This window comes from Triplophysa rosa, linkage group LG11 (assembly GCF_024868665.1).
Source record: "Triplophysa rosa linkage group LG11, Trosa_1v2, whole genome shotgun sequence".
In the NCBI taxonomy this organism is placed as follows: domain Eukaryota; kingdom Metazoa; phylum Chordata; class Actinopteri; order Cypriniformes; family Nemacheilidae; genus Triplophysa; species Triplophysa rosa.
In genome coordinates this window covers 12191435-12218547 of record NC_079900.1, presented here as the reverse complement: position 1 = coordinate 12218547, position 27113 = coordinate 12191435, and the positions used below count along the sequence as shown (strand labels likewise).

Below are 27113 nucleotides of genomic sequence, written 5' to 3'. Positions count from 1 at the left end.
CTTTTTCACTAGGGAGTAGAACATTTTGCAAGACTGGTCCAGAGTGGTGTAAAGTATTGGAGTAAATGTAATTAGTTACTGTACTAAAGTATCTTTTTGGCTACTTTGTAATTGTACTGAATATTTAAGATATTAGCAACTTTTACTCTCTATTTGACTACATTTTTGAACAAGTATATGTACTCTTTACTCCACTACATTTGCAATGACTAATGCAATTACACATTACATTTTGCATGGCACCTATCTTTTTTTGCAGCAGTTTATTTTTGCTACTGAAGAATTCATATTGCCATTTACAGGTCATTGAAGGTACTATAATCTTGTGGATTTTGCCCTAATTTACTAAAACTTGTCAACATGGCTTCTTTATGTGAATACGAGTGCAGTATCAGGTAGATGTCAATCGCTGGCAGTGTATATGTGAAATGAGGACATGACTGCAGCTGGCGATGGGCCAAACCAGCATGTCCAGTGCAAAAAGGCTTTGACTTTTTGATTTTACTTAACATTATTTTATTTATCCGTTATATTGAAGAGACCTTTTTGAAGGAGTTTGGTTTACTTATGAGCACTTGAGCTTAAATGAGACTTGGGTGTTTGTAATAGGCGTAGGTTATGGTGTAGGCCATGATTTGTTGCAATTTTTATATTTAATATTTTTTTTGTAAATTGTATTATTATTTTATTATGATTTAAGAAAATAAATGCAATTGCTCTCCTCGTGAATCAACTGTTTCTAGTTTTTCACTGACATGTGTCTTAAGTGTTGAGGACTAGTGCTTTGCGCCTACATTCAGTATGAGTAAAATACTCAAGTACTGTTAAAATCAGATACTCTAAGACTTTTACTGAAGTCATTTTGGAATTGGTGACTTGTAATTTTCGTTGCAAGGTATCTGTACTTTTACTCAAGTATGGTTTTCAGGTACTCTTTACACCTCTGGTCCAGACCCTACAGAAAAAAACAGCTAAAACCAGCCTTACGTTTACAGTCATTTAGCAGACACTTTTATTCAAAGTGACTTACAAATGAGGTAAACAATGGAAGTAATTGGAACAACATAAGGACAACAAAAAGCATACGTGCAATAAAACTGGTCTCACAAAGCCTACACTCAAAACATTGATTTGTTGAATTTACTTAAAAAAGCTGCATCAAGTGGTTCCACGCAACAATATTAAGTAATTTGAACAAATAACACTTATGTTGTATGAACAAAATAAATTTAAGTAATTTGAACAAATAACACTTAAATTGTATGAACAAAATAAATTTAAGTAATGTTGACTAAACTTTTTTGAGTAAATCCAAACCATTCCATTGTACCAGTAATTTTAAGTTAATTGGACTAAGTATTTTTCCTTCTCAATGGTACTTTTTGTTGTCATACTATATACAGACTTACTACATGTAAGTCAAAACACAATGAACAAATCAGATGAGAGGCATCTCAGCACTGGCATTAGCACAGTTAAAGCTCATTGAATGATGCAATAGACATCATGAGCGCGCTTTAACCTCTCACAGACTAAGCATATGTGCCACTCTTCTAAACAATGGTAACCCTAAAACTAAAAAATACAACAAACTCTTTTAAACCTCAAATATAAATGAACATTAAGCACAAACAAGTCTTTATCTTTACTGAAAAACACTTAAAATAACACTAAATTTAGAAATTTACTGCCTAAATGCAGTCTTACGCAAAGCATGCTGGGAACTGAAAATCCCCCTCAACCAGTCATGTTGAATTAACTTGTTTATTTTAAGTAAACTCAACAATTTTGCGTTCTACTCAACAATGTTAAGTTGACCAGTCAAACACTTGTAAAGCTGACAGATCTAAATTTTAGTATAAATAACATAGTTAACTCATTCAGTTACTTGCATTCTTTATGTACTGTGAACAAGGATGGGTTAAGTAAAACTAACAGCAGCGACAGTTCATTTTTTTGAGTGTAACAGGGCTCAGTGTTTTTTTTTATTTTTAGAAAGAGTAGAAAAGAGATAGAAGTAAGAACTGATCAGTCAGTTGCTGACGGAAGAGATGTTTTCAGCCGATTCTTAAAGATGGCCACAGAATCTGCTGATCTTGTAGCAGCCTTACCTGGTGCAGCAAGCTGGTTTTAAGGAGGTTTTGGCCAATTTTTTAGCTGATCAAGCTGGTTTTAGCTGGTCAAGCTGGAACCCACCAGCTGAAACCAGCTAAACACCAGCTTACCAGGCTGGAAGACCAGTTTGTCCAGCTTTCCCAGGCTGTGTGGACCAGCTTGAACCAGCTACATTTTAAACCAGCTAAGACCAGCAGGTTTCCAACCTGACCAGGCTAGTGTTCAGCTGGTTTTAGGTGGTGGGTTCAAGCCTGACCGGTTAAAACCAGCTTGACCAGCTAAAAAGTGGCTAAAACCTTTCTAAAACTAGCTTGCTTAACCAGCTTAGGCTGGTTTAAGCTTTTTTTTCTGTAGGGGAAGCACTTCCTGTTAATTTTTTCAACACTACACAAACGTTAGGAGAAAAATATAAACAATTAAACATTGACAGCTAAATTGAAATGTTTAGTTAACGTCTTTAAAACGTATTCATATGTGTGATGTGCTTCTGGGCCAGTGTTTGGACCAGTGTTGTTTACATCTTGCAAAATTGCCTTGGTTTTTGAAACTCAATAGGTGAAGCATCGCTTTAGCATCACAATGGGTTTGACTTCCATGAAATATAAAATGTATGCTGATAATACCTTGTATTCACTGAAAGTTAAATGTGTTTGTCATTTGAGTGCATTCGTCTGAATCATCCTATGAAGCATTCACCTTATCTAGCTTAATAAAGAGATTTATTTAGTATTTAACAAGTACAGCACGAGAGACTGCACGACGTGCATTTAAGGTAAATAGAGATTTTTGTTTCTGTTTATCCTTGAATACATCACAAACAAATTAGTTTAAATAAATACAATTTGAAATTAGCTTGTAATGTGTTCTAATGGCGGTTATGGAACAACTCCAACAAGCAGCACAATGCTCGGTGTTCTGAGCATAACAATGCAGTCCACTTATACATGGTAAATTCTGAAATCTCAGATGGTTAGAATGAGACATCGTTGGTCCCCCAGTGAGACGGGCACATGTGGCAGCCTGGCGGCCCTATTTCTGTAGCTGTAGTCCTGATCAATGCTTTTGTGTGACTGTGATTACCCCCGGCCACCACTGACGTGCCTGCCGCTATGCATGTGTGTGCTTTAAAGAGTTTATTTCTGTCGCTATACAGATGTCGGGATGACTCATATTGTAGATATTTATTAAAGCATTAGTTCACACTCAAAAATTGAAATCTGAAGTGTTTTTTAAAACCTGTATTTTTTTCTTGAGGCAAAAATATAATGACCTTTTTAAAGGTCCACTGTATGAAATTTAGCAGCATCTAGCAGTGAGGTTGTGAATTGCAACCAATGGCTCACTCACCCCTCCCTTTCGAAGCACTACGGATGCTGACACAGAACTAAGATGTCGTCATGTTTTTGCGACTTTGGCGAAGGAGATTTTTTCGAAACGCACTCTTTAGAGCAGTTTGTCCATTTAGGGCTACTGTAGAAACAACACGGCGAATTCCATGTAAGGGAATGCGCAGTATATGTAGACATAAATAGCTCACTCAAAGATAAAACAACATAACGCTTCATTGTGTAAGGTCTTTATACACCTCTGAAGACATAGTTATGTATATTATATTGCATTTCTGTCAATAGATCCTCCAAAAAATCACACACAGCAACTTTAAGCATATTCCCCATCAAAATGTCTTCATCGTTCTATTAGTTTTGTAAGCCACTTTAGACTGCTGGGTTTCAAGTGCATGTGCATGACATAATGGCTGACTGGAAGGTGTGATGTTTCTTTCGCAGATCTAAAGCCCAATAACCTGAACTCCACCTCAGACTCAGATCTGATGCGACACCGGGCCATTGGACGCATCCCTCAGGTGACGATATCATTCGGCTCCGACCGTCTCAGACCCCCGTCCCCCACAGAGATCGAGATCATCGCACCCAGCAAGATTAAAGATCGCTCGCAGAATGTCTCGGAAAAGGTCACGCAAGTCACCCAGGTAAGCTCAAAAAGAATCTGACAGCTCTTCAGGATATTTTAAACACATTTTCATTCAGACAGGAGCAACATATTGTTCTCTGTATTCCTTAGTGGGACCTGAAGGTATTATCATCTCAGATTATTGTGTCATGTACACAAAGCCGTGCGTTTCCTGTACGCATATGTTTTGAACGGTCAGTAGCATTTACAGTCTAGATTTGAGATTATTATTAATTATTATTATTTAGCACACAGCTTTTTGGAGTCGTTTGTGCGACTTGTGGTTCTGCCTGATTTGCATTTGCTGAAGTAAATCGGGCGCTGAAACAATACAGACATAGCTTGCGAGTAAACAGCGCCACGCTGTTTTTCATGCAATGTAAATAAACTTCTGGACTGGATCACTGACTGAAAAGGTTTACCAGTTAGCTGCCAATGAAAAGGTTGAAGCATGATGACATCTACTTGATTTAGTATTTTGTAACATGTCCACACTAGTAGTTAGTGACCTACATAGACTCCTGTGCCGACGCAGGCAGTGCTTATACAGATGTTTATGGAGCGGACAGAGTGTGTGTACAGACACAAACGGACACACTTTACTGCTTTGGGGGTTTATGTGTGTTTATTCGACAAGAATATACAGAACCACATATTTATGTGTTTAAGTGTGTGAGTTCATTTAGATTATGTACATTATTAAAGTGACTTGCACAAAGTGGCTTTTGAATTATATATGTGTATATATGTTTGCTCATAAGCTCAGGGGATATTCTGTTTATGATTGTTTTCAGTGTGTTAAGGAGTGATGAGAGCAATAGATAAAATGAATGCTGCTGTGCAACAGAGAGAAGAAAGCGTGAAAGAATGAGATTGTATTGGTGACGTCACTTTTCATGAACACACATGGGAGACTGTGTGTTTTCCTACCAGTGGAAAAATCAATAATGCTGACAAATCTACTGCTGATCTAAGCTTCCACATTCCAGTGCTTGTGTGTGTGTGTGTGTGTGTGTGTGTGTGTGCGTGCGTGCGTGCGTGCGTGCGTGATATTGTTTTTTAATTTACATTTATTCATTTAGAGGATGCTTTTATCTAGAGTGTCTTACAAATGACAGAGCGTTTAAGATTTTGTCTGTTAAGGATAGGATGTTAAAAGATCTCTAAGATCTCAAAACTCCAGACCTTTGATAACACCTAGAATAACTAAATCCACCAAAGGGGGTGGAGCTTTCTCATACGTAGCACGTAAACTCTGGAATAGCCTTCCCGATACTATTCGAGGGTCAGACACACTCTCCCAATTTAAATCTAGATTAAAGACACATCTTTTCAGCCAAGCATTCACTTAATGCAAAATATGCTAAATAAACCACCGGGAGACTGCATTTATTAGATATTATTTACTAGAATGATCTTGCTTGTTCTATAAACACCATGCACTGTGCTGTTTCTTACCTTTTTTGTGTTTTTCAGTTTTTCTTATTTTCTCCTGTAAAGCTGCTTTGGAACAATGCACATTGTGAAAAGCGCTATATAAATAAAATTGAATTGAATCAGTGTTAATTTTGACAGCAAATTTTGATTTAGTTTTAGTCATAGTCTTTTGACGAAAATGCAATTTAGTTTTAGTCACATTTTAGTCAACCCCATCATTTTAGTTTTAGTCTAGTTTTAGTCGACGAAATATGAAAAACATTTTAGTCGAATAAATATACATTATATTTAGTCTACTAAAATCTAAATGGTTTAAATCATTTACTTGGTGTAATTAAATGTTCCATACAAAGATTCAACTGTTTTGACATAATTTACTTCACCTTAGAATAAAAATTAAACCAGGTCATTACCTTTATTTTTCAGAAAAGTTCAGTAACTAGATATGCATTGTTGGAACGCAGAGTATTAGACCATGAACGACATGTTCCAGTTCATTCAGTCCCATTTGACTCAATTGACTCGTTAAGTTGGGCGTGTTCATTCAACCAATGAAACGCTCTGACAGGGCTCACACTCAAAGGCTATTGGCTCATGGCATGCTTCTTTGAAGTAAGCGCTGCACTGTCTTTGCTTGAGACAGCAATGAATCAGAAATAGCTTTCAAAAGACATATTATATAAATTGTATTACATTTCTTTAGTCATGCAAACATGTTACATACTTGGTTGGAATGTACAGTTCGACTCACTTCATCACTTCTATAATCAGTAGAGGACAGCGCTGGTTTCTTTTGGCTGACTTTGTTGCATTTCACGTTATGCAGCAGATCGTGTTAAGTTAACATAGGCGCATATAAAAACACTTGAGCTTGCCTTCATAATGTGTTTCGGGGTGACTCGCCTGCAGTCGCGCTTCAAGTTTGCGGCGTTTTACCGGCGATCGTGAAGGAAAATAAGACGCTTTGTAACCCACGTGGAGACACAGAATACATGTATGTGCTTCCCCTTCTCCCAGAGACTTCTCTCTGCCGTTTATATGAGATAAGCAGCACATGCGCGCAATCTGATGTCCGCCAGGTGGGACAAGAATATTTTCGTCTCGTTTTTATTAGTTGACGAAAATGTCAGTATATTTTTATTACAGTTTTCGTTATAATGCATTCATTTTTATTTAGTTATCGTCTCGTTTTCGTCAGTGAAAACATGTCGTTAACGAATACTTTTCGTCATAGTTTTCGTTAACGAAATTAACACTGAATTGAATTGAATTAAAGGTGTAGATTAATTGTTTGTTTAGCTTCACTTTTCTGTCATGAGTTCTTATGTTTTTACCGCCTCTTCTTACTCTAGCTGTCCTTTTCTAAAATGTAAAAAAAATGTAAGTGTTTACAATTTATACGTTTATTACTTAATTAAAATATCTGATTTATAGATTTAAATTCACAAAATTGCATTAAATTAAAATGAGGGTTGTGTTTACATGGACTTTTGGGCTGTGTCCTTGTAAAGGTACAAGGTGTTGGCTACACATTGGTTCTTGGTTACAGTTTTTCACTAAGTACATGAGCATGTGTATTGTGTGTGTGGGGACTCGTGTCACCGTGGGGACCAAAATTGAGGTCCCCATGGGCACTTATAAATCGTGCAGAACATTATTATTTGAAAATCTAAAAATGCAAAAAGTTTTCTATGATCTTTAGGTTTAGGTGTAGAGTATAAAATATACAGGTTGAACATTATAAAAATCATTACGCCTATGGACTGTCCCCATGGTGTGTGTGTGTGTGTGTGTCTCTCTCTGCTGGTGACCTTGGCCTCTGGGGCTAATGGATGTAGAGGTCAGTAACAACAGAGGTCACAGAAACTCCCTTTCTCTACAGACATACACATCAGGCAATGCACATTTACTTTCTCTCGCTCTCTCTCTCTCTCTCTCTCTCTCTCTCTCTCTCTCTCTCTCTCTCTCTCTCTCTCTCTCTCTCCATCTTTCTCCCTCTCTGTTGTTTTCTTTCATTTATACCTGTGTAAAGAACCCATCTACTTTATTTTACTGCTTGTGTTGCTGAAACTGTACATTTAAGCACTATTCAGTGTGCAGCTGGTTGACCAGAAGAGATTTTGTGGTAATATTATGGTAATGTTTAGTAATGGATAGTGTTTTGGGGGTTGTGGCTGAAGCGTTATGTTCTGTGGTAGAACTGTGGCAGGCAATTCCTGGCTTGATAATTGGACTTCGATTTGACACTAAGCAAGAAGGGAAATAATCATCTGCATTGATCTTTTTAACCATTGATTTGTCTGCAAAGCATGACGTATCTAGTTATGTGACCGGGCTTTGATTTGTAGACCAGTCAGACAAGTGTTTTAAAGAGCAATAGCTTATCGAAGAATGATGAAAGTGAAAAGGATTTCCACGATCTGGAAAGTTCAGTAGTTTTCAGAGTGGGATTTCCAGATCTCAAAATGTAATGGAAATTAATACTTTGAAAGTGAATACTAATCTTTGAAGGGATAGTTCACCCAAAAATGAAAATTCTGTCATGAATTACTCACCCTCAAGTTGTTCCAAACCTGTATACATTTCTTCGTTTGGGTAAACACAAAGAAAGATATTTGGAAGAACGTTAGCAACTGAGACTTCCGAGGCACCATTGACTATCATAGTAGGAAAAAAATATTGTAGGCCTATATATATATATAATTTGTTTTGTTGAACACAAAATGAGATATTTTGAAGAGTTTAGGAAAACAAACTGTTCTGGGGCACCTTTGACTACAATTATTTTTTTTCTATTATGGTAGCCAATGATGTCCCAGAAATGTCAGTTGCCAATGTTTTCTGAATATCTTTGTGTTTAACAGAACAAAGACATTTAAACAGGTTTGGAACAATCTGAGATTGAGTAATTCATGACAGAATTTTCATTTTTGGGTGACCTGTCCCTTTAAAAGTGAATAAGTCAGTGTAAGTTGTTGTAGCTTTACATAGTTTTAAATATTTGAAATAGCTTTTAGAAATAGCTGAGCGGAATCGCTATAGAATATTTTTAAATGTTTTTTATGTGTCTCCTTGAGTTTAAAAAAAATCTCAAACTGTGCTCAGATACCAAAATATGAAATCAAAAGTCAGATACTTTAATTAGAACTTTTTATCAACTTTCTCCAAGACCAAATTATATAAGCTATGCCATAATTTGTATTTAATTTTTAATTGATGTTAATGTATTATATTAGATTTTTAAAAATTATTCTTCTTTTTAGATTTTAATTTTTTTTCTTTATCTAACAGACATAAAAATTGAGCCTACTGTGCCAGTAAGGTAATTGCATAAATTGATCTCAACTCAAGCCGTAGGAGCAACATCCCAGAATATACCTGTCTGTTAAGTTTAGCTTGCACATGTGGATCTGCCAGACTGTGAAAGGCTACAATTAGAACAATTCTGTCTCTACATAGAAGAAAGATTTTACGGTATTACTGCTTTAGCAGTGCCTGCATTCAAGTAATGTACTACAAATCATGAGATAATACAGTTTAGCATGTATGATGCAGTAGTATATCTCATGGGCATCATACAGCGATAACAACCTTGTGTGTCCACATCAAAGCTGTGCAATTAATTGAATATTGATCGTATTCGACAATTTTGGCCTTCATCAATTACGAAAACGAAATAATCGAGGTAAAACGATTATTGTGCCGCATTCCATTTTGCAAGGATCCTCTCTTTTCTTGTAGTATAAATCCAAAACGCACCCTTTCCATTTCTTAACATTTATTTTTCAGTTCAATTCAGAGTTTAAAAGCCGAGTTTTTTATTTTTCTATGTTGTTTTAAAGGTTAATGAGTAATCGTGTTAAATAATCGGGATTTCAATATTGGCCATTATATTGGCGATTATGATTTTTGTCATAATCGAGCAGCCCTAGTCCACATACAGTAGCCGAATAATTATGCAAATGTGATGGCCTCCCTTCCACACCTTTATCAGTATATGTGTGTGTGTACAGTATGAGGGAAAAGGGCGTGTTTCCCTCTGTCAGTGCTCTGTATTTCCCTGTCTCAGCTCCACTAACAGAGTGCCACCATGAGCATGAAACAGACACTTAAGCCGGTAAGTTTGACCTTTATTTATCTCCTCATTATTTATCTTCTTCTTATACAGCTTCTCGTCCCATTGCTCCGCTTCTTTGTGCTTCTCGTTCACTCTCTCTGATTTTTCAACTCCCACACCTGACCGAGAAATAAATGGGTCAGGACCTTGATGGATTTGAGTGACAGCTGATGCCACACTTACAGTATAGATCATTGTTAATGTTGTTTCAGTGTTGATCTGTTGTGACTTACACACATGACACATCCTGACTAAAACAACTCATGTTTCCTTTTTCTTTTGTTTGATGTCAAATCCTTTTATTTTTGTTTGTTTGTTTTATGGTTTATCTTAAAAACATTTTGTTTGTTATAGTGGCTTCTCTTTGTTTTGCTTTACATAAAAAATCATCATTCACTGCCTTTTTCTTTTGTTTCATTTATTGTAGCATGCGAATGCATCCCTTCTCTGTTTCACTTTGTTTTTCTTTCTTTTTTGTTTTTGTTTTGCATGTTAAGGTGCAGTGTCACATTTTTTATTTTTTATTTGATTCTTTTAGTACAAAGAACACACCCTACCATAAAACACATGTCATGGAAATGTTACAATGACCTTAGCTGTATAATATAAAGTTTTGTGTTTCACATTTGTATATTTGTGTGACTTTGTGTTCTGCTATCTTTGAGTTTGTGGCTTGGTCAGCGTGCAGCCAGTGAGAATAGATTTGCCTATAGTTCCGTCATTATGAAACACAGTGTTAGATTATATCAATAAGCAGAGATATCCCGCTCCAGTGATTTCGTGTGTGTGTGTGTGTGTGTGTGCATGTGCTGTGGTCATTAGGACTTCACCAGCACATGGATTTAAATGTGCATTCACACAGTATGTTTGTGGGAAATTGTGTGTGTGTTTACAAAGGTTTTACCTAAACAATGAAGTTTTAATGTTCACAAAATGTATCCATCTCAAATGAAGTGCTTTTTTGTCCTTTAAAATGGATACGTACAGTAAGGACGTATTTATTTATATTTTGTAGACTGTATAGCGTAAGATTGTGTGACTCCAGTGCAGATAAAGTTTCTCACATAAATCCTTTCAGGATCACTTCCTGTTTATGAGGTCACAGTAAAATTGAGCAGTTTGTCTGCGTGTGATGTCAGGAAAGACCCACACAGCAGAAAGGACACATTTTTAACTAATCGATGCTTTTTAAAAGGGTCACGTGTTCAACTAACTTTGAATGATTTCTCTACACAGACAATAACATAGTCACATCAAACTCGTAGACATGTGGAAATAGATTTAAGACATTTTTACAATGCAAATAAATATGAAAACGTCTCACATTTGCACATCAGGTGTTGCTGTGCAATTCATGGAGGCATAGTAGATTTTGACTGAATTTCTTTGCATGTGGTAGAGAACTAGACTGAACTTCTTTTGACTGAACTTCTTTGCATGTGGTAGATAATGAAAGAGAGGAGAAAATATAGAGAAAGAGAGGGGAATAATAATAACAGGGTTCACCACAGTTTTACCATAGTAGTATTGCACTAATACTATTTAAAACACCTCTTTTCTTATGCTTTTCACTTCTAGCTTGTAATTTTTTGTAGTACAGTATACTATGGTGGCTTAAAAGGCAAAATGTTAAATGCTCCCTCATTTGTAAGTCGCTTTGAATAAAAGCATCTGCTTAATGACTCACTACTATTGTAATGTACCATACTAATATACTAGTTTTATGAGTTTTCACTACTCTAATAATCTTTTCATATAATCATTTATAATCTTTTCATATGAATGCATTAATTCGCTGAATTCCATAGTTACATCAGTTGATACTATGGTTATACCATGGATACGGTGAAAGAACAACAGTATATTTTCATAAGAGAAACGTGACTCAGAATGTTCAGATAATAAGCTAGACCCACTTTTGGATCAGGATCAGTGAAGTAATAAATGAAATGTCAGATGTTTCCTCTAATGATGTACTTTGACAGCTAATGTGTGTGGGAGACAATGTTATATGTGTTTTAATGGCTTTTAGCTCTCGATTGGTTTGACCTGCTAAAAATGTTCCAGACCCACCCTCGCCCTGTCAAGCCCCTGCCACTTTTTTTCTCTAATTTAGTGTAATTAGCCAGTTAAACCTGTTTGGGTCAGCAATCCAGCACTGTGATTCAGAAAGCTGACTTCATACACGACTGCCCTTTTTCTTTTTTCCTTTAATAGTTAGTTCAGGTGGTTTTGTGTAGTGAAAAAGATGGCTGAGGTGAGGAGGCATCTGTTTCAAGGTAGAGACTGGGGAGTTTCTTGGCTTTGTGAAGACAGTTTTGGATGTTGTGTGCATGATGCCTTGGACATTCTGGACACGAAGGCTCTCATTGTCGTACCGGTTAGTGCAGACTACAACACTCTGGACACTGCATCTTAATAAAGATGCACATACAAATGCTTTATTTATAAATGTACGCTATGATTTTATGAATATGGTTTCAGCTTGAATGACTGGTAGGTATATTAGTTCTTATTCGGCCAGTGCTTTCCTGCATTATAATGGCATGTTTTTTATTAGCAGAAGCTGGAATCTAATTTACAACAGAGATAATGAAATCATTTCAAGTAAAGGATCCTATGGTGGGTTTTCGTTACCAAGCCATGGGTTAAAACAACTCAGAACAGGTTTATTTAAAACCCAATGGTTGGTTCTCATTTTACTCATATATCACCCTATATATCAAATCATTCATAACTTCTTAGACGAACAAGGTGGAGATTGCTCGTTATTGTAATAGGAAAATGCAATCATTGAAATCATAATGGTCATGTACTGTTACTTTCTGTTGTGTTTGAAATTTCTTCCAAGCTCCAAAAATGACTTTTAATATAACAACTTTTCCATGTGATTTATGTGTACAGCTTGTTGTTTCCATAGCAGCCAGTGGTTGCCATGGTCATTTGTGCCAGCAGTGATCATTGGTTGCTAATGATGTATTAAAGAAGTGATGTTGTGTTTGGGGAAGCTCTACAAGAGAAACAGGTCTCAGTGAAATAGCAGCAACATACAGTATAGCCCTGAGCTTTCAAGCTTCTTTAATGCACTGTCTTTCTTTCTTTCTTTCTTTTCTCCTTTACATTCTCTCTCTAGTTAGTGTGTTGTCTGGGCTTGTGTCCAGTGATTGATCAGTGACAGGGCAGAGAGAGATAATGGGATGCTGGAGTCTGTTCTTTGTGACAGACGAAGTTAATTAAATTGAAAGCAACACAGTAACACCTCCACCAATTCAATGCAAACCTCCAATACAATGCAAACTCCAGTTAATTCAGAGACATTGTAAGACATTATAAGGGTTATATATTTATATGTACATAAACTGGATAATTTGCACTCAATGTCAATTACTGTCATATTTCATTCCCGATTTGAAATTTTTTTATTGGAATGTAATCCCAACCAGCAGTTTTGTATATTTCAGTCTTTCCTCTTGAAGTTAATATTCGCAAAGAAGAGCTATTGCTCCATGGACAGTTACAGGGAAGATGAATGAAGTTTGGTTTGGTGGTTTGTAAATGAAATGAATATTCATTGATTTCAATTGATTATTGATTTTCTATTGATATCCTTTTGTTATGCAGAATGAAAATTATTTGAGTTTTACAGTTCATCCTTATGTTTGGCTAAATCTCAGTCATGTCCCTCCTATGCATCTCTATACATCTCTTAAGCTTGCTCTCTGGGTTAAAATCAGATACTACAGTACAAAGCTTTTTACTGTAAAATGCAATGCAAGATATGGTCAAATGTTATGCTGTGGTATCCTCTGATATTTTCTGCCGTTACTCAAATGTTCCACTTTGAAGTGGGTGTGTTTGCTTGTACAGATGCGTTTGCATTTGATTTTGGGGCTGAATGATGCTGCTGCTCGATTGCAAAACAAGATGTCATGATAAGGTCTTCCTGTGATATGTGGTTTAAACATTGTCACAATGTTTTCTTCACTCAGGATTTTCTTTATTTGAAATTATTTGAAATTTTTAACTTAAGACTTTAATTGTTCATCTAAATGGCAGTTGTTCACAGAAGTATGCAATCTACAAAAGATAAATGATAGAAACTTGCAAAACATCATCGTATCTGTGATTTATATTACTTAAAAATACTGTTTATTTTTAAATAAACGACTACTATTGATTGGTGAATGAGAATCGCTTCTTTAGATTAGATTAGATTAGATTAGATTCAACTTTATTGTCATTACACATGTATGTACAAGTACAAGTCAACGAAATGTAATTTTGTCTAACCAGAAGTGCAATAGCAGCAAGTGCAGGATATACAGTAGTTGCATAAGTGCAGGAAAAAAAATCAGTATTATGAAGTAGTTTACAGATGGGTGTGTACAGTGAACATAATATACAGATGGGTATATACAATGATAAGTTAGGCTATGGTGAGTAGTAGTGCAATGGATATAGAGTAGTGCAAATAAATTATGGACAAGAAGCTATCCAAGTAACAGTGCAGTGGAAGAAGTTATTGCATATTTAGTTCAAGTACCGGAGTGCAAAGATGCATCTATTATAGTTACCATACAACATGAGGGGCTAACTGGACCATGCTAAACATTGCATCCATTGTAATTCATTTAAAAATACTCCTTGTGATTTCTGATCTTGTCTTTCGTTCGTTTTCCTCCCAGGTTCTGTCCCTCGGAGCGGATGTGCTACCCGAATACAAACTTCAAGCTCCACGCATCCACAAGTGGACCATCCTCCACTACAGCCCGTTCAAGGCAGTATGGGACTGGATCATCTTGCTCCTGGTGCTCTACACAGCCGTCTTTACACCCTACTCCGCCGCCTTCCTCCTCAACGAGCAGGAGGACGAGAGGAGACGCACCTGTGGCTACACCTGTAACCCCCTCAATGTAGTGGACCTGGTGGTGGATGTCATGTTCATTATTGACATCCTCATCAATTTCAGGACCACATACGTGAATCACAACGACGAGGTGGTCAGCAATCCAGCTCACATAGCGCAGCACTATTTCAAGGGCTGGTTCCTCATAGACATTGTTGCTGCGATTCCATTCGACCTGCTCATTTTCAGATCGGGTTCAGATGAGGTGAGAGAGAGTGGAGGGCTGTGATATGGTAAACAGGCTGCATAGTAATCAATGATATTTTACATTTATAGAATAATAACCGAATCACAAAATAGAATTGATTAACTTTTTTAGGTGAATTTTATATATGTATATATGATATTTGCACAGTGAACATTTGGGAAAGTTTGCATACTTGAAGCATTTATGCATTTTATTAAGCATTTAACATGTACATGTTTACATTTATGGTGACATTCAAAATAATGTAAATTTGTAAGATAAGCGTTCTTTAAAGGAATAGTTCACCCCAAAATTAAAATTCTTTCATTTACTTATGTTATAACACACCTGTATGACTTCTTTCTTCTGCAGAACACAAAAGATATTTTGAAGAATGTTGTGAACCAAACAAATTTGACTTCCAATATATCGACCTATCCACTGAGACAAAGTATCTTCTTTTGTTTTCCACAGCTTTTGAACGACATAGGAGTGAATAAATAATGACAGAATCTTCATTTTTGGGTGAACTGTCCCCTTAAGGAGTGATGTGCTTAGTAAAACAGAACGTGTCATTTAGTTTCAATTGAAGTGGTCATGCTTATTAAATGAAACTACAAATAACGATGTGACAATAATTTAATTCAGGTCACTTTCCTCTTAAACTCCTCCTGCAGCCTCAAACCACCACTCTGATTGGCCTTTTAAAGACGGCACGGCTGCTGCGATTGGTGCGGGTGGCGAGAAAACTGGACCGTTACTCTGAATACGGTGCGGCAGTGCTCTTCCTCCTCATGTGCACCTTTGCGCTCATCGCTCACTGGCTGGCGTGCATCTGGTACGCCATCGGCAACATGGAGCGCACCAGCTTCGCGCGCATCGGAGGTATGAAGATCGGCTGGCTGGACAACCTGGCAGACCAGATCGGCAAGCAATACAACGACAGCGATCTCTCCTCTGGCCCCTCCATCAAGGATAAATATGTAACCGCACTGTATTTTACCTTCAGTAGCCTGACCAGTGTGGGATTCGGAAACGTGTCTCCGAACACCAACCCTGAGAAGATGTTCTCCATTTGCGTCATGCTGATTGGCTGTGAGTACACTGAACACATTGTTCCTCACATGAAATGTAAAATATAGTAATATGAAGACTGCCTTAAATGGTTGCTTTCGGAAGCGTCATGCCCGTTTTAACTGACACAAAATTAATCTTCTGTCTTCCAGCTCTGATGTATGCCAGTATCTTTGGCAACGTGTCAGCTATAATTCAGAGGTTGTATTCAGGGACTGCACGCTACCATACTCAGATGCTACGAGTGAAGGAGTTCATCAGGTTCCATCAGATCCCAGGAGGTCTTAGGCAACGGCTTGAAGAGTATTTTCAGCACGCCTGGTCCTACACTAATGGCATCGATATGAATGCGGTGAGTTACACACACACTGTTCAAACATGCTTGCTGGACTACAAAATAATCTATAAAGAGTTCCCTATCAGATAAAGATGACGACAGGTTGAACCAGCCTTGCTGACATTAGCTTGTGTCTAACCTTATACGGTCTGTTGGTTTTAGAGTTGTTTTAGCCACCAGCACAATGACAATGAACTAAACAAGCTAGAACAGAATAACAAGCTAAAACCACTCTGACCACATTCCACTAAGGAGTCTCTGTTATGATCTAATAAAGACCATTGAAGATTGAAGAAAAAACAGCAGTGTTATTTTCCGCTCCAGGTGTTGAAGGGCTTTCCAGAGTGTCTACAGGCTGACATCTGTCTGCATCTGAACCGCAGTCTGCTGCAGAACTGCAAGGCATTCAGGGGGGCAAGTAAGGGCTGCCTGCGAGCTCTGGCCATACGTTTCAAGACCACTCACGCGCCGCCCGGAGACACTCTAGTGCACAGCGGAGACATTCTGACTGCTCTATACTTCATCTCCAGAGGTTCCATAGAGATCCTCAGAGAAGACGTGGTGGTGGCCATCTTAGGTTTGAGAAACACTCATTTTTTTCTTTTCTACTTCATTTTTATCAAATTTATGCATAAACTGTCTATTAATTATGAAGTTGTTTGCTTACAGCCGTGGCAACTTCTTGCATAGGCAATACAGGCAGTTGCCTAGTGCTGTTCACTGCATATTCATGAAAGCTAAACAAAACTGCAGCACCCCCCATGTAACTTTTTCCACTTTCCACTTTCACTGTCTGCACCATAGAAAAAGGATAGGATAAACAGTAAAAAGTCTTTACTTGATCAAAAATTAGGAGGGATGATAACACCTTGCATAAATTCTCATGAACTCTGCATTTTTTAACTCTCAGTGTTATAGTTAAATTTTTGTTTTAGTTTCTAGCAAGATAGAATGACAAAAATATCATGCATTTTCAAATTTGCTATGTTTTTACAGTTATGCATGTCTAACAACTTTTGGCACTGTGTTCCCTAGACAGCAACAGTAGAACACAAGTACATATTTTAGCAGCGTTACAGTAATTTTGTGAAAAATAATACACATGTCCCATCACTCTGTTACCTCTCACTGCATTTATGTCAGGACCACTGTCGTCAAATATTTAACAATAGCATATATTTAAGGTTGGCGGAATGAAACTGTTCTGGGCAAACTCTCCGCCCGTCCATGCAGCCTACCTGTTCCAACCCCCCCACCTGGGGAACCAGAACAGTTCATGATGCATAACAGGATTAAATGAAATGATCCGACAGATACAGGCAGACATTTTTCAGACTTTCAGAGTTTTTGAGTGCAGCACGATTAAGCAGTTGAAAAGGAGTAAAGAAATGCAACATAAATAGGACGTAGTCTAGTATGTGTTGTATGACTATTGGTTAACGTTGATTAGCTGCACCTGATGTGATCGGCTGATGCAAGCTAGACTCACGTGACCTGCCAGAACTTTAGTGTGTGCACGACATTCATGTGCTATCTTGTCGAATCTTTCTTATTGATTATCAACATGCCAAATAATCCGTCCCTGAAGCTCTTGGTATTGTAATGTGGAGATCAATACATAACAATGCTCTTGCCATGTTTTTCTATAAAAATAAAAGCCCATTCCCACCTTTTCTTAGCCGCTACCTGTGTTTCCAAACAACTTAATGTGCAGCTTTATAGAGCCCCTCTATGGTTAAACTCCCTTGAGATTCATGTGAGCTACGTGATATTTTCTGTCCCTGTTCCTCTTCTCCTGTAATCATTAATCTCCCTTTTATTTTTCTCTGCAGGAAAGAATGATATTTTTGGGGAGCCCATCAGTGTGTATGCCCGGCCAGGGAAATCGCATGCAGACGTCAGGGCTTTGACATACTGTGATCTGCATAAGATCTTGAGAGACGACCTGCTGGAAGTGTTGGACATGTATCCGGATTTCTCAGACAGTTTCTGGAGCAACCTGGAGATTACGTTCAATTTAAGAGATGTAAGCCACATCTTCACACACCTGAGGCTATAGATAAACGGTCCTCCTGTTTGACCAAGCTGATTTAGCTGGTCTGTGTTGATTTATGAGCTGGTCAGCTTTGGAGACCAGCTAGACCAAGTAAAACCAACTAAATACCAGCATGGCCAGGCTAGGAGATCCATCAAACCATCATAAACTAGCTAAGACCAGCAACCCACCTTAAGCTATTTTATGCAGTATTATGTGAGTTACTGAAGCTTGTTTGTATCAGGCAGACAGAAGCATGCATGCAACCCCAAGCGAGGACTCAGAGTGCGGGTACCGTCGACCCAGACACAGAAGAAAACCCCTTCAGCGCAATCGACCTGGTAAAGATGTTCATCTAATTCATCATTTCAACATTTCTCCAATTTGGACACATGAAACCACAACAATAGTCAAGAACCTTCATGCCCGTTTTGATCTCTCTGCTGTCACCCCTTACAGACGGTATGGACCGAGAAGGAATAGACACATACCCGGTTCAGACGTGTTCCCCTGTTGGGAACCATCGGGGGGCGATACCACTCTCACACTGGGATGAGTTATGTAGCAATACCAGTGCTGCCTCCCTGTCCAGTGAGGAGGATATGAAGCTCCTGGTATCTGGCAGAGGAGATATGTACTCTCCTGGATCAGAGATGCAAGATTTCTCCCCTTCTGCTGTCAGCCTTCTGCCCCCCAGTAATAGCACAACTTCTGGCACGGCGGGACCATTGGGACGGACACATCCATACACAGGTAGCAACATAAGGATCATTATAGTATAGTATGCAATTGAGCTTTGTACTCAGAAGTGAGTTTATAAATTAATATTCGGCCCCTGTTCGTTTTTTTACTATTATCTACATAATTGTTATATTTTCAGTTATTAATTGTACTGCTGCTTTAAAGGGGTTAAATTTTTAATTTAATTTAGACTTTCTTCTGTTGAACGTAAAATACGATATTTTAAGAAAAGTCTTTTGTGTCCATACAATGGAAATCAATGGGGGCCAATGTTGTTTGGGGTCCAAAGTTCTTCAAAATATCTTCTGAAACTGTGTTCCGCAGAAGAAAGTAAGTCATACAGGTTTGGAATGACATGAGATTGAGTAAGTGAAAAGAATAATCATTTTTGGGTGGACTGTCCCTTTAACTTAGTGATAGTCAACCCAAAAATGAAAATTCTGTCATCATTTACTCACCCTGTTGTCATTCCAAACCTGTATGATTTTCTTTCTTCCACAAAACACAAAAGAAGATTGATGATTCACTTCTACTGTATGGACACAAAACCAATGCAAGTCAATGGGTGCCAGTTAACAACAATCTTCAAAATATCTTCTTTTGTATTCTGCAGAAGAAAGTCAGTCATGCATATTTGAAATAACAAGAGGGTAAAGTGGAGTAAATGAGTGACAGAATTCAATTTTTTGGGTGAACTATCACTTTGGGCAATGATCATTTTGGGCAGCTAATCTAAATTGTATAAATCTTTTAAATGTGCTATTTTTAGTGACTGTGAATTAGGTACTAATTCACTCCCAAAAATAAAAACGTATAATATTTATATATTAGTTAATTGATCTTCTTCTTTTCTTACTCATTCTTCGTCTATACAGCAGCACCTCTCAATGTGTCTGGATTATACGGCTATTTGGCTGACCGTAGGGCCAGTCAGTACTCAGAGAGTCAGAGACATCCGTCTGCAGGACAAGCCTGCTATCACCATCACAGCGCCTGTGCTGATCCTGAAAGACCGAGCCAACTGCAGGCCCGCCTGGAACTATTACAGTCACAGCTCAACAGGTCAGAATGCAGACCAGCTAAAAAAACAAAATATGGATAATAAACCCATCATGTAGACCTCTGCATGTTAATATATGGATAATAAACCCATCATGTAAACCTCTGCATGTTAATAAAACAAATACATATATACATAAATCTATACAAAATATTAAGTGTATAATTAACATTAAATGGTTAGGAAAAAGAAAGAGTACAGAAATGTAGTTTCACACGTTACATTCGCTGTATTTAGTGCATTCTGTCAGAAAGTACAGTTCTGCCTCAGTTTACTTTGATCACAGTGTGGACACAATCTCTCTCCCTCTCTAAAGACTGGAGACCAGGATGACAGCTGATATAAATGTGATCCTGCAGTTACTGCAGAGACAGATGGCACCTGTGCCCCCTGCTTACAGTGCCGTAACCCCTGAAGCACTGGCCCACCCAGCTCACCCCACCGGCTTATACACCACAACACCCCACAACATCCCTCCCTCTGTACAAATCACTGACACCCCATCATCACCTGGTAAGGTAGGTTGTGATGTCATCAATAACACAGGGAGGGGTTGATATTATTTATGTAAAAATAAGCTGTAATGGAAATTACACCTTGCATTAAATGAACTGTTGATGGTGTGAGGAAACAGACCATATGTGGAAGAATTGTAGAATATTAGAATCCATTAGCATTTCCATTCATCTCAATCATTTTTTTCCACATTTCACAGAGCCCTGGTCAGGATAGCTTCAAAAACAAGTCTCGGGACTCCTTGTCCAGTGGGATCCATCTGACAATAGCCTCAAACGACACCATGTCCATGTCTCCAGAGACTGAGACAGCTGTGCCCACAGGACTGAGTCTCCCCCATGAGCCTCATCTACAGCCAGTCGGACAGCTGTGTAGAAGCCTGCGCTTCCCCTCGCTCCCAGAAAATCTGCAGAGTCCAAACATGCAGGAGGGCTCAGCCGACATCTTGAGGCACGTGTCCGATCCAGTTTTACCTGGCAGCTAGAGGCCCAAAACAGACTCCTGTGTTTTATTTGTGCCCCGAGCGCAACCTTCCTAAGATTCACATATATACACCACATTTTCATTGTTTTTCAGACAGCTTCATATTGCAATGCAAAACATCCATGCTTGCCGAAACGAAACAAATTGTTTGTGTTACTTGTCTTAGCAACATTAGGTGGAAAGCCATCCAATACTGTGGACAAAATGAATCCAACATTTCTCAGTTTTTCTCAGTTTCTGCGGTATTTTGTTTCATATCCCTTCTCATTAAGAGCAGGAATTTTTCCTCTGATGCAGTGAGAATTTGGTAACAAATCTCAGCTTTCGTTATAGAATATGAAAAGCACAGTGGGCAATAAAGACAAGATCCCGGTTAAACAGAGATCACTGCCTCAACTTCCACCATCATTTTCTGCTATTATAATTAGGGATGCACCGATGTGTAAATTTTGGCCGATAACGATAACCGATCATTCTTGAACATTGGAAGCTGATAACCGATATATTGGCCGATATACAGTTTCTTCATATTAATATAACATTTTATGAGACTGAACATTCTTTTTGTACCATGAAAATCATGTACCAAGCCTAATTTACACGGGTTAAAGATTCTTTAACTTTTAAACTTTTCTGGTAGAATGTTTATTTAATAAACAAATTAAAGATGTTCTCCCAGAGCAACCCAGAAAGGGGTTCTCAACAGCCACAAGTCTAACAGGTCTCAAGACAGAAAGCAGTCAGACAGCAGTCTGATTCAAACAATATGCTTTTGTTCCTATAATATACATGTTCATAAATATCTACATACTACAGTACATCAACAATGTTTTGCTAATAACAGTAAGTGAATGATCATGACAGAAAGACAGTACTGTACTGGATTTTAACTGCGAGCAGCGTGCAGCTGAAGTGGTTCAACTTGAGGAAATGATTCATAATTTATCGGCTATAATATATCGGCCTAAATTTTATTATTGGCCGATACCGATAACATTAAAAATGACCATTTATCGGCCGATACCGATATGACCGATAATTTATCGTGCATCCCTAATTATAATCTTAAACCATTACCTGGAAATCAGGTTTAACTTGAGCTTTATTTTTAAATAGAATATGCTGGCTGTGATTCTGAGGCAGTGCCACCACTAAAGGACATTTCAATGACACAGTAAAGTCTGGACTGTTTTTAAAGTATAACGCTTGTGTGGATTGATATTACAGAAGTTCAGGAATTTTTTCAACGTTATTTTTCTTTATATACTTTTGTGGCACGTTAGGTGTTTGGCCCAAATCTAATGTATTACTACACCAAGTAACTGTATGACGTGCACACAAAGAATCCTTGTAACCAAATGGGTGTGAAATCAGGGGTATGAAGTTATTATAAGTGTGTGTGTGAGGAGATGTGCTACAGATGCGTTAATGAATATGTGATCATTGTATTTGAAGGACAAAGTAAAGACACTCTGACTCAAGGACTGTTTTTGTAAATCACCTGTTAAGATGAAGTGTGAAGTTTCTTTTACCTCTGCAGTGTAAGCAGATGAATGTACTGTACGTCAAGTTCTTGAAAACCTTTGTCGAACTGTAAAGGTTTCCAAAAGCACACAACTTTTTTTTTTAGAATAAATGTTATTTATAACAGTATTTATTGCTGTACTGGGTTTAAAATGCGTGTTCAGCGGCGCCGCAACAACCGACAGGCGGGTGATACCACGAAAGCGACTTGTTCTTGCGGCGCCGCATTAAGCTTAAATTTGAGTTTGTCGCATCACACGATGCTTTAAAGATTCATCACTGAAAGCTTTATGAAACAACAGGAGCTTAAGTTTTTATTAATAGAAAAGCAACATGGCAGGACACACACACAGAACTACCTACATATAATCACTCCATTAAAGAGCGCGAGATGAGGAACAGGTTTTCTACACAGCCGCGCAAATTCACTTCCGATTTCATGTGACTAAAATAGTGGAATTACTACTACATCATATTTGATAACGAAACAATTCATGGAGAAACCAAATGGCTTGCAATGCAAAATTAGTCTGAAAAGGTGACACATTTGTCCTACCTTGTACATGTTTATATATGTATACATAACACATTTCACTTCGAGCACAAGCATGCTGAAAGGGATCTGACATTTTCAAAAAAATAACAAGAGAAAAAAGAGGAGAGGCTCTTCTCACAATCGGTGAGCAGTAATATATCTTCAAATATAGTGTCCAGTCAAACACTGACATCAACACTACAACTAAACTCTGAGTCGGCATCTGAAGGAGCATTTGTGAAGGTTTTGCAGAGTATACGCTGTCAAACATTTAACCTGCATAATATCTAGGATATTTAACAGTTCACCCAAAAATAGCCACTTTAGTTTCTTGCGATATAAAAAATGGCACCTTCCTGAAATTACAAAAAATGATGTCAATTTTATGAAGATTGGATGATTTGAAGCTTGGTGAACCTTTAAGCTATTACATTCTGAAATATGTACAACCTAGTAAAAAGGCTGATTTGCATTACATTTCTCTTGGCAAATTTATACATCTTTTCAATCCTGATTGTTTGTTAAAGAATAGTTCAAACACAATAAACATTACTAACAATCCCTACACAAATGGCCATAGAATATTCATGTTACCATCCCATTATCAGGACTTACCATGGGGCATCAAGTAGGATAACAGACCAAAATGAAATATTGTGTAGAAATACAGCCGCCTCATTCTTCCACACAAAAGATTCACACACGCTGTTCAGAACGTTGTTCCCACAGGCCCGTTAAGATCCTCTCCCACTTGAAACTACCGGACCCCAGAAACTTTACAAAACAAGTCTCTTCTCCGTTCCCCTCCTCTTCAAGACTCCAGCAAACGCCTGAACCCGGCACACGGGAAGCACAGTGCTGCTTTACACCCGCAAGATCTCCAGACAGTTGTTGTAGCAGATGGCGATCCAGTCGGGCTGAGTGGAAGCCCACTGCACGTTGTTGATCTCACCTTCAGCCGTGTAGGCCAGGATGGGGTCTTCGATGGCCCGAGGCATCTGCTGAATGTCCCAGATCAGAGCCTGGTGATCGTCCGCTACAGTGGGAGTTAAAGAGAGGGGGCCAGGTAAAGAAGACTTATATGAAAGTAATACGTATATCAAATATGGAGTAGCGATGCAGTGTGTGTATATTTATGTGGCTGGGTTGATTTCTAACCTGCTGTACATATGTGGCAGGAGGAGTGAGGAGCCCATGCAATGCCGTTTACACAGGCACGGTGGTTATTGAGACGAGCCACTGGTGTGCACGGCACACGCACATCCAGAATCACAACCTGACAATGATTCAACAACATTATACAGCAAATCTATGCATTTTCATTTATATTATACACTTTACCGTAATGAATAAAAGCTAGTAAAGTGATTGAAAGAGTGAATAAAAGAGAGACCTCCATGCCATCCATGGCCATGGTGGCCAGGTAGTTGGGGTCCTGTTTGTTCCAGCACAGGCGCAGCAGCGGGTGATGCTGAGGGTCCTCATAGATGATGGTGCTGTGCTCCAGATGCCGCAGATCAAACATGCGCACAGAACCATCTGCTCCTACAGATGCAAACATATCCCGCCCACCACCTGCGCGGCTGAAAGCAATGTCATACACCTGCAAGCCAATACAAATACTTTTTACTGAGGGTTAACTGTAACACCACACAAATCTATGGAGTGTTTTGAACAGACCGATATAAAACATTCACTATATTTGAGTTTACTCGTACCTCCTTGTCATGAGCGATTAGCTGCGTTTTGACGTGGCCTGACACCAGGTTGACCCTTCCCAGAACCTGTCCTGTCTCTAGACCCCAGATTGTGCAGGTGGTATCAATACTGGAGGTGCCTGTAAAAACAAAACATGCATTTATATGTACCAGACAGATCTAATTGAAACAAATATGGAAAACATTTGCATCATCCATAAATATGCACAAGAGTGTGGTTTCTTACCCAGAAGATTAGGGTCCACTTCATTCCAGTCAAAAGAGGTCAGAGGTGCACAGAAATCTGAATTCTTGTTGTTATTCAAAAGGCATTCCAGCCGGGTCTCTGTGTCATTCACCTGAACACAAGATAACAACTCATGACTGTGTGTACAATCACAATAGTAAACCTAGCCGAACATGAAATCAAAATTGACTCTCTTTCACTTTTCGAGTACTCTTTTGGTTTAAATGATTCATCATCAGCTTGCACAATATTCTGAATTGCTTTGGATGGTTTTGAAATGGATTTGCTTTATAGCTGACATCCCAAACCTCCCTTCAATAATTCCTCCAACCATATAGAGAACCCAAGTCATCATCCAACAAAAACAAATCTGTCTATCTATTTTCCCCAACATTCAGCATCCTCTTTTTTCCGTCTGTTGTGTAATGCTTGTTTTTTTCCTCTGCTTACCCTCCATATGCGCAGGTAATCTCCACTGGTGGCCAGGAGGTCTGGATAGACTCCCTTGGTGTCAGGAATCCACATGATCTTTGTAGTGGGGTACGGATGATCGAATGTGTTCCTGCATACAAACTCTGAGCTCTCCTCCTCAAGACCCACCAGTTGGACCTGAACACCACACAACAAATAAATAATGCGATACCGTTTCATTTCACATACAAGAAAAAAATCTGAGATTCTGACAGCTGTCAGTCTAAAAGCATATTTTATGGATGTATAATTATTTTAAAGTAGTCAAACAAAACATTTATAAATAAAATAAATGTTATCTATGTCTCAGTAGTGGGTTTGTGTTCCCTGTGGTCTATGTCAGGCAGGCTCATTCCTGTTGCCTGTCAAGCGTGAGTAACACTTTGCTAGGATAATAAATATTCTTTCATGACATTTCTTTTACAACAATATATTCCCCTGTAATAATTGTTTACATACTGTTCACATTTTTATCCGCACTTCACTATTATAAATGATCACACATATCGCATTTTAATACAAACTGCAAGTGCGTTATCACGTTCTCGTGTATATGATATGATATGATATGATACCAGTCTCCAGGGTCAACTGTAAATCTCAAGCAGAGTTTGTTTTGTAAACCGTGGTAATGAATCAAAGAGACATAATGCATGACGATCAGGATGATGACGGTTTACCTTGTTGTTATATTCCTCGACGAAGCTACCGAGCGCCAAGCGAAAGCGTTTGTCGGGTCTGACGCTCCAATTCATGGCATAGACGGTCCATGGCGCCTCGTATTTGTAGATCTCTTTTCGTTTACCGTGCAACGACATTTTTAGTGCCTTAATCTGGTCGGTAATAACAACAACAAAGCAGGACGTTGAAAATAGCTCGTTTTGCAACGATCGCTCAGTTTCAGCACGAAATGCGGTCTTGGGTTTGTGCAGCGCGAGACAAAGAGAATGTCATAACAATCTCCCTCGGCAACGGCCGCGAATCCGACGATATGCGGTCTGATAGAACACAAAACCCAGACCCAAAAAACCTCAGATCACTTTAAAAATGCAATTTTATATGTATATAAAGGCCCATGATTCGCATCGTCCCAAAGGTTTTAATTATAACTTTAGAAAGCCCTAAATAGGCCCGACCGCTCGTCTGCACATTTGGTCCGAAGATATGTGCATTTCAAAATAAAAGTCCGTATTAAACACGGAATGGAGGGTTGTGGTCATATATTATAGATTAAATATGTATTGATATAAAAATAAATTATATACATTGATATGTTTAATAGTAACTTGATTTGCTTTTTTTCACATTGAGCAGTGTTTCGTGTTCACAAAACATTTAAGCATTTAACCCTTAAAAGGCAAGAACAAATCATTATGATTTAAAAATCTTTGACATGGGCTTACTCAGTAAATATTACAGATATTAAGGCTACATATTCACAAATGGTTTTGACATGTATGTAGGATGATTTTATGTAGAAAACGGTGAATAAAAATTACATAAGCTGGGTTTTCACAGACAGGCTCACATAAAATAATAACTTTATAATATTATATATTATAAATTACAACATTTATAAAGCACACATTTCCACTTTAATTTATGATAAACAAAATAAACAATTAGCTTAATACAATTACTAAACCAAACAGTTATTAAA

At 38.1% G+C, this 27113-nt stretch overlaps 2 protein-coding genes across 5 annotated transcripts in view; one reads left to right on the top strand and one right to left on the bottom strand.

Annotated features, from left to right (window-relative positions):
• kcnh6a (potassium voltage-gated channel, subfamily H (eag-related), member 6a) overlaps positions 1-23032 on the top strand; it is a 30708-nt gene extending 7676 nt beyond the window's left edge. Inside the window, exons 6-16 of one of the 3 annotated variants that reach the window (XM_057345164.1) lie at positions 3903-4105; positions 14326-14751; positions 15411-15828; positions 15960-16159; positions 16469-16721; positions 17977-18170; positions 18424-18520; positions 18639-18932; positions 19799-19982; positions 20297-20498; positions 20696-23032. In XM_057345164.1, the coding sequence (XP_057201147.1) occupies positions 3903-4105; positions 14326-14751; positions 15411-15828; positions 15960-16159; positions 16469-16721; positions 17977-18170; positions 18424-18520; positions 18639-18932; positions 19799-19982; positions 20297-20498; positions 20696-20980 (2756 nt within the window). In that variant the 3' untranslated portion in view covers positions 20981-23032. Of the gene's footprint in view, positions 1-3902; positions 4106-14325; positions 14752-15410; positions 15829-15959; positions 16160-16468; positions 16722-17976; positions 18171-18423; positions 18521-18638; positions 18933-19795; positions 19983-20296; positions 20499-20695 lie in introns of those variants that run through there. The other 2 variants (XM_057345163.1, XM_057345165.1) reach the window with 2 other exon arrangements.
• On the bottom strand, positions 22791-26625 carry dcaf7 (ddb1 and cul4 associated factor 7). Of its 2 annotated transcripts, none has more exons than XM_057345169.1 (7): positions 26134-26625; positions 25433-25591; positions 24983-25094; positions 24757-24875; positions 24432-24641; positions 24197-24314; positions 22791-24074 (listed from the first exon to the last, which is right to left on the bottom strand). In XM_057345169.1, the coding sequence occupies exons 1-7, from the start codon at positions 26269-26271 to the stop codon at positions 23902-23904; spliced, it is 1029 nt and encodes a 342-aa protein (XP_057201152.1). In that variant the 5' UTR covers positions 26272-26625; the 3' UTR covers positions 22791-23901. The 2 variants fall into 2 exon arrangements, with proteins under 2 accessions (XP_057201152.1, XP_057201151.1); XM_057345168.1 differs by having other exon boundaries at positions 22791-24078; positions 24198-24314.
• Positions 26626-27113: the final 488 nt, after the last annotated feature.

What these genes read in the sequence shown, in the direction of transcription:
- dcaf7 (XM_057345168.1), bottom strand. Translation starts at nt 26,271, where the DNA reads ATGTCGTTGCACGGTAAACGAAAAGAGATCTACAAATACGAGGCGCCA. An exon ending in ATTACCTGCGCATATGGAGG is followed by an intron (nt 25,095 to 25,432) that starts GTAAGCAGAGGA and finishes TCTTGTGTTCAG; the next exon opens with GTGAATGACACAGAGACCCG. An exon ending in CCTGCCACATATGTACAGCA is followed by an intron (nt 24,079 to 24,197) that starts GGTTAGAAATCA and finishes TTAACTCCCACT; the next exon opens with GTAGCGGACGATCACCAGGC.